This window comes from Furipterus horrens, unplaced genomic scaffold (genome assembly GCF_987537825.1).
Source record: "Furipterus horrens unplaced genomic scaffold, mFurHor1.1.pri manual_scaffold_12, whole genome shotgun sequence".
NCBI lineage: Eukaryota > Metazoa > Chordata > Mammalia > Chiroptera > Furipteridae > Furipterus > Furipterus horrens.
In genome coordinates this window covers 97,903,501-97,917,457 of record NW_028327182.1, presented here as the reverse complement: position 1 = coordinate 97,917,457, position 13,957 = coordinate 97,903,501, and the positions used below count along the sequence as shown (strand labels likewise).

Below are 13,957 nucleotides of genomic sequence, written 5' to 3'. Positions count from 1 at the left end.
CTCATGGACCCACTGCTGCCCACTCCTGCTGGAGTGGAAACCACATTTTCTGGTGCACAGAGAGCAGACTCAGTTCTCTGCGGTTAGTTAAGTTCACAGAAGCAATACACAAAGTCAAAACACCAAATTAGCAAATTACAATTCACAGAAACAATCCCGCTCCCACCGATATGATGTCCTCCCCCCACCCACTCTAGGCCTGTAGGTGGAGCCTCCCCTGGATGCTGACGGCTGTTTACGCAAACACGAAACCAAAACAACAGCAATAAGACATCAGGTGAGCGACAGACATCAGATAACAGAACGTGTGAGGTCTGGGCGAGCAGAGCTAATGCCATCAATGGACAGAGAGCATGCAGACCTTTCCAGGGGTCATGAAACTCTAAGAGCTTGATGAAGTCTATGAAAGACCTGCTCCCCCAAATAAAAACACAGAGACACACAACAACATGCATGTGGCTTCACGGCCCCACAGAAACTGAGACGGACATCAGGAGCACAGAGCAGAGGACCAGGACGCGGGAAGGCGAGGCCACGAGTCCACAGCTGCCCCAGGGACGCTGGCCCATGGGCCGCAGGACTCAGAGCCCTGGGGCTGAGCAGGCCCAGCCCCGGGCTCGGCCAGACCGGACATGACTCTGCCCCTGGCTCTTACGCCGTCTTTGACTCTTTGACCAGCTGCGTCCATTGTCACCTGTGACACGGAAGCCTTGCTGGATGGTCTGAACCCTTTCCTTTACGGTGGCGCCGGATTCTATCTGCTCCAGCCCCGTCTTCGATGCCTTAAAGTTGACCTTTCAGAAAGTAATCCTCTTTCGCCCCTGTCTGGGCTTTTTGGAGATGCTAGTACAGATGTTACTAACAGCCATAATTATTGGGTGGGCCCAAAAGCTCACCTGTCTTTTTCCCTGTGATGGCTCTAGGAGTGCTTAGTGGCCTTTACCTTCATTAGAAACAACTTTGTTGGACTGTATTGTGACAGCTGTCATAGCAGCATGTGTTTAAAAAAAAAACAACTTATCAAAATGGGTGAATTTTTGGGCAGCCATTTTAACATTGAAGATGGAAGGAAATCGGCAACATTTTCGGCATATCACACTTTATTATTTCAAGAAAGGTAACAATGCAACTGAAGCGCAAAAACAGAGAAAAGAGTTCTGCGCCGTGTGTGGAGAAGGCGCTGTGACCAATCGAACGTGTCCAAAGTGGGTTGTGACGTTTCTCGGCACCGTGGACATTCTGGCCACATCACTCTTTGCTGTGGGGGTGTCTTAGCATTGGAAGGTGCTTAGCAGCAGCCCTGGCCTCTGCCCCCAGATGCCAATAACGGCGAAGAGCCGACAAACTCAGATGAATGTGTCCTCTAATGGACAGCTACCTGCTGCTCCTGCCCCGTCCCTGTCCCCAGGGAGGGAGCTTCTCCCTGCCAGGTGGGCCACTGCTGGCCCACGCGTTAATCCAGGCTGAGTCTGGATAATCACTTCAAGGAGAAATAAATCAATGCTGACCTTCTAAATAAAACTCTGAGCTCGAAGGGTAATAATCTCACTGCACTTTTTAAATCCAGACCCGTGGGCATGAAAGGAAAGAAAATTCTGCCTGTGAGATGTCTCAGAGGGAAATGCCAAACACACCCAGTGAGTGAGGACCCCGCTCCTGGGAGGGGCTCCCCCACCCCACCCCGGCGGTCACTGCCCAGTGACCCCCTCAGGAAAGGTCTGGCTGTGGACAAGATTCCCACTTCCTGTGTGGTATGACATGCAAGCCCTTTGCTTACATAAAGTAAATGTGTGGTCACTGAAATTCACTCATTTTAGGCTTTTCCAGGTTTACCCGGATGACCTATACAGGGTCTATGACTCTTTCAGAGAAGCAGGCCTGCATACTGTGGATCAGACAACCTCTTCCTTTCGAACTGATTTCACTGCTTTTTTTAGAAACTTCTGGATGCGAGGGTGCGTTAACCAGAGAGGAAGGCCAGCTTCATGTTAGTTATTTGTGGCCTTTTTAATAGTTTTCCTTTGATGCGATTCGGTAGTTTCACTTCACTTACAGATGTTCTGGGGGGGCTTCACAGCAAATCGCATAGAAGATTTTATACCGTTCTAGGCGCGCTGTCTGTCTGTCTGTGTATCGATCACCCATGAGGATACACACACCTTAGTAAGCAGAAAACAACATCAGGATTGACAGAATAATTTTAAGATTAAAGAAGTACTTGAGAGAGGAAATGTTTTAAGGAGCATCTTTAACCAGGGAGTCTCCTAAGCCGTCTCCACGGGCACCGGCTCTTCTCCCACCAGCGAGCTGCCGTGCGCGAAACCCAAGTTCTGGCCACGAGCAGACCTCGCTATTGGGGAGCGCCCGTCCCCCACACTGTGCTGCCAGTGGGTTGTCTTTTTTTTTTTTTTTTTTTTTCATTAAAATAGGTTTTGATGCTCTCAGATTTTATAGATCTCGTGTATAAAATTTAAGGCCAATTTAGTCAAAGATGGCACCTTGGAAAACTGAGACAAATGTTAAGGATATAAAATTCGTCCTTTCTGATCAAAATATTTGACGGTCTACATTTGAGGTTAAAATGGCTTCCTGCCTTAAAAAAAGGTTTTCCTCCCTAACTACCATTTCTAAAGAAATTTTGAAGAGAATAGATTTCTTGGTTTCTTAGCAGCTTTGTTTTCAATAAGCACCTAATTTAGCCTTCCCTCTGCCTTGCCAAGCAATTGCAAAAGTGAATATTTATGTCAAAACAGGCATATGATTTCCACCCCAATTTCTTTATAAAACCTGCCATTCTGTGCGGAAAGCCTTTGCTGGCTATTGAGAGAACCCCCGGCTCCCAGGCCTGGCCTGCCCCGCACTGTGGAGAAATGTTCCGTACAGAGGGGCCTGGATTGCTTCTGTGAACACACAGGGTTGGTGCTTTCTGTCCACATACAGGGTGTGTTGGGTATAAAAATAATTCTGCCCACACAATAGTGTCGGATCAAAACTCAGTCATTGTCAAAGCAAACTTACTTCACCTGAAAAGACTATATAGTCAGCCTAAACTATGGTGCATAATTCCTGTAAACTAAAATTTTAAAAACTAACCAATCTTAGATTATTAAAGGCCAATGTGTAAAAATGACCAAATAGTGTATCAAACATTTGAAATGATATTCAGGACAAAAATAATGGTGTGAGTTGACAAAATAAATATTACTTAAAAGTAAATCAGCCTTCAGGGCCAACGTCACTGAAATTGGAAGCTGGAGAGTTTCCACCGTATATTCACTGGTGTCTCCAACACTGAGTTCGCCTTTTCACTGATAAGAAAATTGATTAGGGAATGGAGCAATTCTCTTTTTAAAAGTGAAAAGGTAAAGAGAACAGAGCGAGGTTTTTGGGCACAATCTCTAGATAAATACATGTCACCAAACGGATCTGTCCTCTTTGTTTTCAAGTCTGCTGGTGGACATGCCTTGTCATGTATGTTTGTTATGACAATATTTTTCATGCGTTGACATAGCGTGTTTTCTGATCTACGTGATTTTTTAATATCATAAACTTGATAAACCAAAGTAAATCCTTTTTTAGTAATTTAGATCTTGATGAAAGAAAGTCAAGAAATAGAAATACAGGAATAGATGCTACTCACATACACAGCCCTTCAGTGTTGGACAAGTACAGGGATTCGGTTTGTGCTCCATCTTATTGTAAATTACGTGGACAGGGGTCCCTCACTTATCACGGGAATTATGTTCTAGACCCCCCGCGACAGGTGAGAATCGGCGAAGTAGGGACCTTACATTTATTTTAGTATTTATATATATTTTAAGGCTTTATAAACCCTTCCCACACACTTATAAACCGTTCCCAGTCCCTTATTCATCTTTCCCACTTCCTTATGAACCTTTTCCACAATTTTATAAACACTACTATGTTCTTAAACATATTCTACACTCTTAACCTTACATCACTTTAACAGCATACATATACAGTACCACAAAATTCCATGATAGAGTGAAAAAATCCGTGATAATTAAATATAATATTTTAAAAAATCCCATGATACAGTGAGGCTGCGATAAGTGAACCGCGATATAGAGAGGGGCTACTGTACTCCCAATATTTTCTTTTATAAATTTACCAAAGAAAATTATGCAAATTATTTGATTTACCATGAAGAATAATATTTAATGATGGAGCTAGTATATAAGCTATTACAAAATACCCTATTAAGTTAGTAACTTCAATTTCATTATTATTATGTTGATTTCACCAACAATCTATAAACTTACTAAGACCCTGAAAGGGCTCTGTATTTAGTAAGTCAATGTGAAATTTATAAATATTCCTATTTGAGCCCCAGGGTTAAATCAATGAATACATTCATTAGAATATTTTATTGTTTCCATACTCATTAGACCGACCAGTATTTCCATGGCTGAATAATAATTAGTGTAAATATTAACAATTTCAAAGTACTGCCAGAAATCTAAAAAGTTCAGTGCCCAGATTAAGCCTGTTACCAAGGTCATAGTGTTTAGATAGATTTAAAGTTTGAAAGATTTCTCCAAGCAGATAAATTTAAATGAAAAAATTAAATACCAATTTGATAGTCTTAAATAAATTCTAATTTAAACTGGAAGAAAATAAGAGTGGATTAAGAAGTGGAGGAAACTATATATTTTTTAATGCTGAGTTAGTATTTTCTATATAAATTAAATTCCCTTCAGGTGTTTTGGATAGAATGTCTACATTTTATCGTATTATTTTGTTTATGTTAATTACCCGATGGGTAGTTCCATCCTAATAAAGCTTGATGGGAAAGAAGAAAATCCAAGTCATCAAAAGAACTGAATATTTTGGTTCCGAAAGAATTGCAGATAGTTGTCTGACAATTATTATCAGCTCTGCTTTATATTATGTCTACTGAGCATATTTACACATTTTATACACACTGTCTGTAACCATAGCTCACTTTTCCTGGTGACATTGCCCAGGTATGTTAGAGTTGTATCTAACTTCACTCTGGGGACTGATATTCTATATGAATCAGCTGGTGCTTACAATGAAAGCTTCACACTCTCCTAGATAAATGCTCTCGTCTTTAAATCTTCTCTTTACCTATAATCACTGTTTTTCTCCAGATAGTACAAACTCATTTTCTCAGGTGACCTTTAAGTTAACTGAGAAATATGTGATTCCTGATACTAAATATTGTACACAATTTTGGGTTTGCCGAGGAAGCACTTTTTTGATTAGGAGTTTTTCTCTTTCAAATCAAAGGCTTCCATTTACTTATAAATAAACTATATTTGAACGTCACGATTTAAATACGAATTTCAAAATAAAAGCATTTGCTTACACCAACTCTTTAAAACCAACACCTTTAATTTGTGCTCTTGTTCACGTCTCAAGTCATTTTTCTAATATTTTTTAAAGAAACTGGTAAATATTATTTCAACAGAGATGGGCTCCCCGGTTTTCTCATGCTGCTCATCATGACGCCGAAGGACACCGACCGCAGCTCAGGGAGATTCGAGAGATGGGCGCACGTGTTTCTACGATGTTTGTCTTGGGGAACTCAGCCAACGGTGCTGCTCAGGACCCGGCCTGGTCGGGGGAGGGGAAGGCTGCCCCTCTCGGCATTCACCACACGTGACAACATATGTTTGCGTCACCAGTGACGGGATAGGCTGCCTTAGAAACACTTTAAAATTATTTTGTGTGTAAAAATGAAATTGTGTGAAGTTAAGGTCCATAGAAGTGCAGATACAAGACATTTTGAAAGAGACTAGCACTTCCTAACCTTCAAGGGGCCTGTGACTCTCCAAACATTAAATTACTCCCTGACAGTCAACGTCAGACTTAAAGATGATGAATCCTTTCAGGCCGCTGAGGCTGGTTTCCATGTAAACACCGTGGCCTTGAGGACTCTGGAGGCAGAACAGTAGACCATCCTACGGGTCATTCCGTGTAAAACATGAAATAAAAGCATAGGCTCGTGTGTCTACACGTGTGCGGAGCGGACAGTCTGCCTTGACCTCTCTAACAATTGCATGGCAGCGAAACTCAGCATCGCGGAGCACCTGTGGACTTGATTTCCCACGAGAGGCTTTGCCCAGGTGCTGAGGGCATGCAGACGTGACTTAACCCAGGGGACGTCCAGAGTCACAGGCATGTATTGTCGGCAGGCGGCCTAACCCCAACCCAGTCTCTCCAGTCTCCTATCAAGTCACGGGCTCCGGAGTGTATTTATGTTGAACATAACAGCCTTTGTATCACACATGGAAGAAATGTTAAGATATCTAAGTGAAACAGACTAAAGCAGAAACAGCTCAGCATTTATGCTTAGAGGGTTCCTAATGCAATTTCCTGACACGGAGTGCTTGATGGGAACATCTGTGCTATTTTCTCTATCAGAGGCTGGACGCTCTTTTACCACTTTTTAAAAATTTTGCTCAGAAGTAGTTCAAAACCGATAGCACGACCCCAAAGGTCCCACCTAGACACAAACCCCGAAACCCCAAAACAGCCGAAACGCAGCCCGGAGGCCTTGCAGGGACCAAACGGTAAAATGAAAATAATTTTCTCAGTTAACAGTTTCAACTTTGAAAACAGAAGCTCATTTAACGGAACCCCCTTGACTTCAGCACTGTGAGCGTTGTTCTGCAACACGATTTTTAGGGAGAGTCATCAGTACTAAGAATAAATATTTTGTGCAGAAGAAGCACCACTAACTATATTCAAAACCCCCAAACTTCCCCGCTGTATGTCAAAATGAAAACCACTTTTCCAATTAGATGAGGAACCACCTTTCCAATTAAATAGAGGAAAACTGTAAACACACACTCTGCTGAGATGTTTGGCAATTATAGCAACTCAGGGCTCCCCCGTCATCAGTGCGTGGCCCGGCATTCGGACAGGTGCGCCGTCAGGTCGCCGCCGCAATGGCAGCTCATGTGTACACGCGGGGCTGTCACCCGGCCCAGCGGGCGGGCTGCGGACTGCGGGGCGGGGGTGTGACAGCCCGCGGGTCCTACCTTCGTACAGGGCCCTGAAGCCCTGGGCGCTCACGGCGAAGTCGGTCGTGAACCACAGCGTGAGGATGGAGCCCGTGCTCACGATGGAGGGGGGCAGCTGGAATCCCGATAACCTGAATTTCAAACACAACAAAACAAAACAGGAATGCAGTTAAAAAGCAGGAATGTGGCACTGACGCTAATTTGATGAACACCTTTGATCCCTCTTTTCAGGGTGACTGACTGATCTGAGGCCGGCAAGGTGCGGCCGGGCAGGTAAGCACCTTCGAGCCCCGGAGTTTGTTCATGTAAACGAGTTTTGAGAAGATTCTTTCTCGAAGGCACTGTACCGCACACGGTTGTCTTAGAGGGAGCAGGTGGGACTGGGGCTGATGGGAAGTCCCCTCGTACGCGCTGCATGAGACGGGGCTGCTGCGTCTGCTTTGGGTTCATTAACTTCCTCCCAAATTATCGGGAGCTGGGCTCTCACATCTCAGGGGTCACGTGCTGCTGCTTCTTATCTCCCTAAACTAAGGCACAGTTTCTCGCAAAAACACACGAGTCACAGCGAAATAACCAAAAAGCAGCTGCGACCTTGAGCAAGGTCAAACAAACCGATTTCAATGTTTGGATTTCATGACAAACACGCTGAATTTTAAGCTGTTTTTCATGTATCACTAGCTTTGGATCTATTTATAACTTTTAATGATGGTAAAGTCAGAACTCTGAATGCGTGACCTAGTGCAATAATGCGCACAATACTTTACCGACTAACAGCTTCCGAAAAGGTCAGAGAGATGCTTTGTCAATTTATATTTTACCTAACGTCTGCTAATTAGGTAGTTTGTCTACAGATGTGGGGTTTAATTTAGTCTGAACACAAGCCTCTGATGCCAGAGTACGTCAACCTGAACATTCATTCCCCACAGGAGAAATTCTGGCTTACCGGTGAGTCTGTGGCATTGAACTTAATTACCGTCTCTGTAGGCTGCGGAATCAAAATAGAAACTAATAAGAAAAAAATGAAAGAGCAATCACCAATCACTGAACAGCGCACTTCTAAATCACCCACGCATCAAAGAGAAAGTCTCATGGGAAATAAAAAGAAATACATTGAACGAAATAAAATTTAAAATACAAGATATCAAAATTTGGACTCAGCTAAGCAGTGCTGAGAGAAAAATTAATAGCACTAAATATCCAGCAGAAAAGAAGAAAATTTCACTTTAATAATCCAACCTCATCTCAGGCACTTAGAAGAGAAAGAATAAAATCAACCCAAAGCAAACAGAAAGCGAGACACAAGAGATACATGCAGGAATCAATACAAACGGAAAGCAGAGAAACAACAGAGAAAAACACTTTCTAAGGAAGCGCAATCCCTTGAAAAAGATCAACATCATTGACAGACATCGTGTGAGGTGGACAGAGAGAAGGGCTGGGAGGAGCTACACATACCGGAGCTCAGGAATGAAAGGGCACGATGGAAGTCTAACTCCCGATGCAATTGCATTTGAACACAGGGCTTCGAGGGGGTTGATAAGAGGAAAGAAGGCCAGAAGGGCGGGATGCTAATCTGTTAAGCACGGTGGCCTCATAAGAAGAAGAGGAGAAAGGGGTCTCTCTGCGCCCTCCCATACACGCACTGAGAGAACATCACAGGAGCCCACGGGACGCAGGGGTCTGCCCGCCAGAGAGGGTCGTCACCAGAACTTGGCCAGGTCACAGCCTGATATCAAATGTCAAGCCTCCAGAGCTGCGAGGAAATAAATCTCTGTCGTTGGAACCCCGGTCTGTCGTGTTCTGCTGCAGCGGCCCGAGCTGACTAAGACATCTGCTGCTAAAACCAGACAAAAATGGGGCTAAGAAATAAACCAACATCCTTAATAAATGTGGATGCAAAACTCCTTAACAAAATAAAGAAAATAGGAGCAAGCCATGGAGTAACCAGAGTTAGTCAGAATGACCAAGTGGTGTTTACTCCCAGGATGTAAAAATGGTGCAATATTTGAAAAATCAATCAATGTAATGGCCATAATAACAGGCTAAAGAAGAAACTCACAACAAGCATTCGACAGATGTAAGTATCCGGTCATGAAGAAAGCCTTTCAGTGAAATATGAACGGAGGAAAACGTCCCCACCTTGACAGTGAGCATCTACAAAACCGTGCAGCTGACATTCCACTCAGCGGTGAGACACTGACTGCCCCCCTGAGACTGAGAACCAGGCGCAGGTCTGGTCTCCCCACTTTCACTCAGCGTCGGGCTGGGGGGTCTAGCCGGCGCGACAGGCTAAGGCATGCTGGCAAGCCTATGTAGCCCAGACAGGACGAAAGAAAACTGCCTCCATCTGCAGATGACACAGGGACCCGCATCAATCACCCCCGCGAGTCTGTGAGAAAACCGCCGGAGCTGATGCGTGAACGGAGCACGTGCGTAGGAGACACAGCAAACACAGACAATGCAGGCGGTTTCTGTGGTGTTGCGTCGAGCACACGGACGCCAGAATGAAAGATACGGTGCCTTTGATAACCACGGGAAACATACATAAACCGCCTCGATGTACCAAACATGCACAAAACTACGTCCCGAATATGATAGGTGCTAAGATGAAAACAATCAAATTAACAGAAAAACAAACCAAGAAAAGGATTTAATGACAAAACATTCTCTCAGGGTCCATAATGAAGCTGAACAAAAAGTGTTGGCATTTATCTTATTCAGCAATAGTGTCTTCTGAAGCTTTAAGTATTTATTAGCCTAAGTTTATGTATCAAATAATGTGAGTGCAGTATAAAGACAAATTCATCTTTTTAAAAAATAATTACGGTGTTTTATAAAGAATTGCAATTCAGAAGACACAGATTGTAGTAGAAGCCCTACAGCCACGTTGCACGGCCTGGTTAGAAGCCGGGCCAGTTTATTTTCGTGCACACACCTGCAGACAAAACCCGCACGTGTGGCCTGCTCGAAGGGACTCACTCACGCCTGCGCGCAGAACCGCGGAGCGCAGCGTGGGTAGAGGGGACGTGAGGACCAGGTGGTCGCCTAGGTCCTCGCGCGCCTCGGAGAGCCCACTGGAGGCTCAGGTGCTCACAGCCACCGCCCCTCCTGTACAGCCCGGGTCTGTAGATGCGCTGCCGAAGGTGCTCTTCACTGCACGCCTGCCTTCTTTGCGTGGGGACACTTGGGACACACTTTACTGTCCTCCGATTTTCTTTGAGGAAAATCTGCTCTTACGAACCACTGGTTTGTTTTTAATACCCAATGAATCATGGTTCTGTCTACATCTCTCTCCCAGCGCTGACGAAAAGAGCGTTCGGAGCCACGTTCCCGGCCTCTCAGAAGCCCACGTGAGCGTGTAGAGTGGCCTCGGTGCAGATCCCACACGTTTGCGGCCCCACGAGCACGGACCTCGCTGCCGACCACGGGTCTCTGTGTCTTTGTGACCCACTCTCCCTCCAGGTGCAGCTCACCAGGTGTCAGCCACGTGGGATGCAAATGACAACAAGAAGGAAAGGAGGTGAATCCAGCTTCCCGTCTCTCCCCGCCAGGCGAGTGTCACCGACGCCTCATGAGGGCCTGGCTTCTGCGCACACTGTCGGCCTCAGAAAATCAGCGCTCCGGAGGATTAGGGGGTAACAGGGTTAACCCCCTCAGAGATGGCTGGAATAAAAACCAAGCCACAGAGACGAGGGTATCTGTTTACCGTATATTTTCTCCAATAATTTTGCCTAAAAAGAACTATGCAGGCGCCCCCACGTGGTGGGGCAAGTTGAGCAGCAGCTGGTCTCCAAGGCTGAGCTGGAAGAGGGGTCTGTGTACCCCAAAGCCATGCCTCCCTGCCATGGCCTCTCTGTAGAAAACAGCCCTATTTTATCCTGTTTGGGGTATGAGGGTGTCACTGGATGCCCTCCCTGAATTACTGGTGGGAGGAAGCAGAGGGAAGTTAGAGGCGGCAGTGGAGCGGGAGAGCAGTGGGAGCAAGCCCTGGGTCTATCCGCCCAGCGTGGCTCTCCTGCCTTTTCCTGGGGGCGTCCCCGTGGCCCTGTGGACTACCATTCACTGTGTCCTCTGCTGGAGGAAGCCATCCCCTCGCACGGCCGGGCCCCAGGAGGACACCAGGGCGGGCTTGTGAAAACTGAGTGATTGTTTGCGAAAGCAGGGCCGGTGGGCAGGAGCGCGGCCATCTTCCCGGGACCGGTCACCAGGCAGAAGCATGAGTTTCGGGATGGAACAAGCCTGCTCTGCATCCCCAGAAATCACTCGGATGAATCGCACTTAGAAAAATCTCCAAAATGTGTCTCCCTGCCCTGGCTTTCAAGGCACACCAGTGCGCGGTCCCAGGGCAATTATCTTGATATCAGGAATGGGATGTGGAAGGAAACATGACGAGAGGTTCCGCGAACAGCTGAGCGGACCCAGGAGACTGGGCTGAGTGCCGTTACTCTCCCAGGAATGAAGGCGGAAGATCCAACCCCATGAAACAGCGCGCACGCCTGCTCATTGTATGCATTGCGTAATCTACGGTGTTTGTGATTTTGAAATGTCAAGTATCACTAAAACTTCAGTGTAGTTAAAATGTCAAGCGTATACTTTAAGTAAATGAGGAAAAAATCACTGAGTTAAATCTTATTCCAGTGAACTAACTGCTTTAAAGAAAGTCGCTGTAGAGCCAAATATTGCCAAACTCACATTAATTCTCAACGTTTAACGACATTTTATATCCCTCCGTGGGCTCACGTCGGTGCCTCACCATAGAGCTGATATAGAAAGGCTCAGCCTTGCATTAGGCGTGAGGTTAGACTCAGAGCCTCAGAGTCAGCGATAATCTTAAGTTAGCCAGTCTTTTACTGATGACATTAATTTCCTTAACAAGCCCCAGGAAGCTGCTGCCCCGGGCTGTGAGAACGTTCCCAAGGCTAAATAATGGGGACCCACAGGTAGTTCACTGCACTATTAACTGAGACTTTTAGGAATCCATCTCTGTATATGATCAAGTATTGGTCCCACTACCAGTACCTGGAGTAGCTCCCAGTCCATGGAATAAAATATGGGGTTTACTGTTTTTCAGAAACTATTTATTTTGCAGCTCTTACTACTGTTTTAAGAATTGTCTCTCTAGTTGCGTTATTTGAGCCTGAATTTTTACACTGGATCATCAGAATTAATTTTTCATGCATTCCAAGGATTTACTGGACATCTGTTACAAACTATATGAATAATTGACACATTTTATGCGTTCAAGAAGTCCAGTTCAAAGGCGGAAGCTGGGGCAATGGCTGGGAAGATTCTGGAAGTACGTCCATGAGGATAATTCCCACAGCAGGTTCCTGGGAGCTTTGGTACCTCCTGCCGCCCGGCCTTGATGGTGGGGATAGTGCCAGCCTGCTGGGACAGGCAGTGTTTCTGCAAACCTTTGACTATTTCCACAAAACACGCATTTCCTGACCCCCCTGCATGATCCCCGCACCTCCTGGTCAGTGTTTTAGGAGAAGGAACGCTGGAGCGATATCCCGGAATAAAGTCTCTTCGGCTCGCAGCGGAAGGCTCAGCCCCCACCTTAAAAAGGTAGGCATTACCATTTGTAACCAGAACTGTATTTTCCAAACCATCCAATGATTATGTAATTGCATTACAGGAGAGGAACACCGCCCATGGCCGTGATGCGGCCACACCTCCCCCAGACGGAAGTCACACACTGCAGAAAGAACCTCCCCTCAGGCCCCCAATCCTGCGGCCTGCCTGGAAGAAGAGCCGCAAACACCCTGCACCAGGCAGGGCGGGCAGCTGGCGTCACTGCGGTTGGAACGCATCGCGCAGCCTCCTGGGGCAGGTGGAAGAAGCACAGCGATGCGCGTAGCCGACGGGGTCGTCTTTCCCTGATCGGACGGCGCTAAGAGGGGCCCAGCGCACGTACCCGGGGACGCTCAGCCAGCGGTGCGGGCGGGGACCCCACGCTCGGACCCCTTCCCGCACCCGCCTCCCTGCCGGGCGGCACCAGGGCCCCGCAGGCCAGAGGCGTGTCTGCAGGGCCGCGGCAGAGGGGGAACGCGTCTGTCTGCTTAAGGAGATGCTGGGGTGCTTTGTCATCGCGGTGGTCTGCCTGCCGAAGAACGGCACCGGCTGTTAAACACGAGTCCCCCTAAAAACACATGTTTTCTGAGCGTTCTCCTTTCGTACTTTCGTCTATTGCTGAGGAAATTCACGGCCCCCATGCTGGGGAGCGTCCGTGTAACTTAGATGGCGGGCTATGTGCTGTTTGGTTCGTGTACAAAGTAGCAGGTGCTGGAAATAAGAAGACACGGTGAGTTTTTCCAAATTCGTGACGTATGGTTATTTAAGAACAGACAGTAGGACTCAAACACAGAATGTAAATTCGTGGGCAAATACCCAGCCGCTCTGGTTTCTGGAAAAGTAAACCTCAAAACAAAAGTACCCTCCGTGGGTGACGTCCGGAGCTTCCCTGCGTGGGCGCAGAGGACGGTCCCAGGGCCCATTCCGGCCTTGTCGCCTGAGACCCACGGCCGAGGCACAACCAGGAGGAGCTGAGGCAGCCTCACCAACGGTCACACGCTCAGCCGGGCGGTGGCGCGGGTCCGGAGTTTGTGTGTTTTGTTCACTTAATCCCAGGCAGCCACAGAAAATCTCCGGGACGGCCCTTTCGGGGCGCGAGTCCTTGTGCTGTCCCTGTTCTCGAATATCGGGCTCCGTCCGCGGCGATGGGCGGGTGACCCCACCAACCTCCCGCCAGAACACGCGGGTGCTGAGGGCGGGCGCGCACCCTGGGGTGGGGCCGTGCGGGCGGGGACAGCCGGGGAGCTGCCGGCTGCTGATGGGGCCCCACGCCCCCATGGTGCGGGGTGTCTGCTCAGCTGCAGTCCAGAGGAGTCCCCACGCTCTTGCGGCACCAGCCAGGTCCCGACCCCCCTTGGGGCTAGTGTGTG

At 47.2% G+C, this 13,957-nt stretch overlaps 1 protein-coding gene across 1 annotated transcript in view; it reads right to left on the bottom strand.

Moving 5' to 3' along the window:
• The window catches only part of CSMD1 (CUB and Sushi multiple domains 1), a 601,662-nt gene that overhangs the window by 504,864 nt on the left and 82,841 nt on the right, over positions 1 to 13,957 (bottom strand). Inside the window, exon 4 of the mRNA XM_090258247.1 lies at positions 7,032 to 7,144. Within this exon, the coding sequence (XP_090114373.1) occupies positions 7,032 to 7,144 (113 nt within the window). The remainder of the gene's footprint in view (positions 1 to 7,031; positions 7,145 to 13,957) is intronic.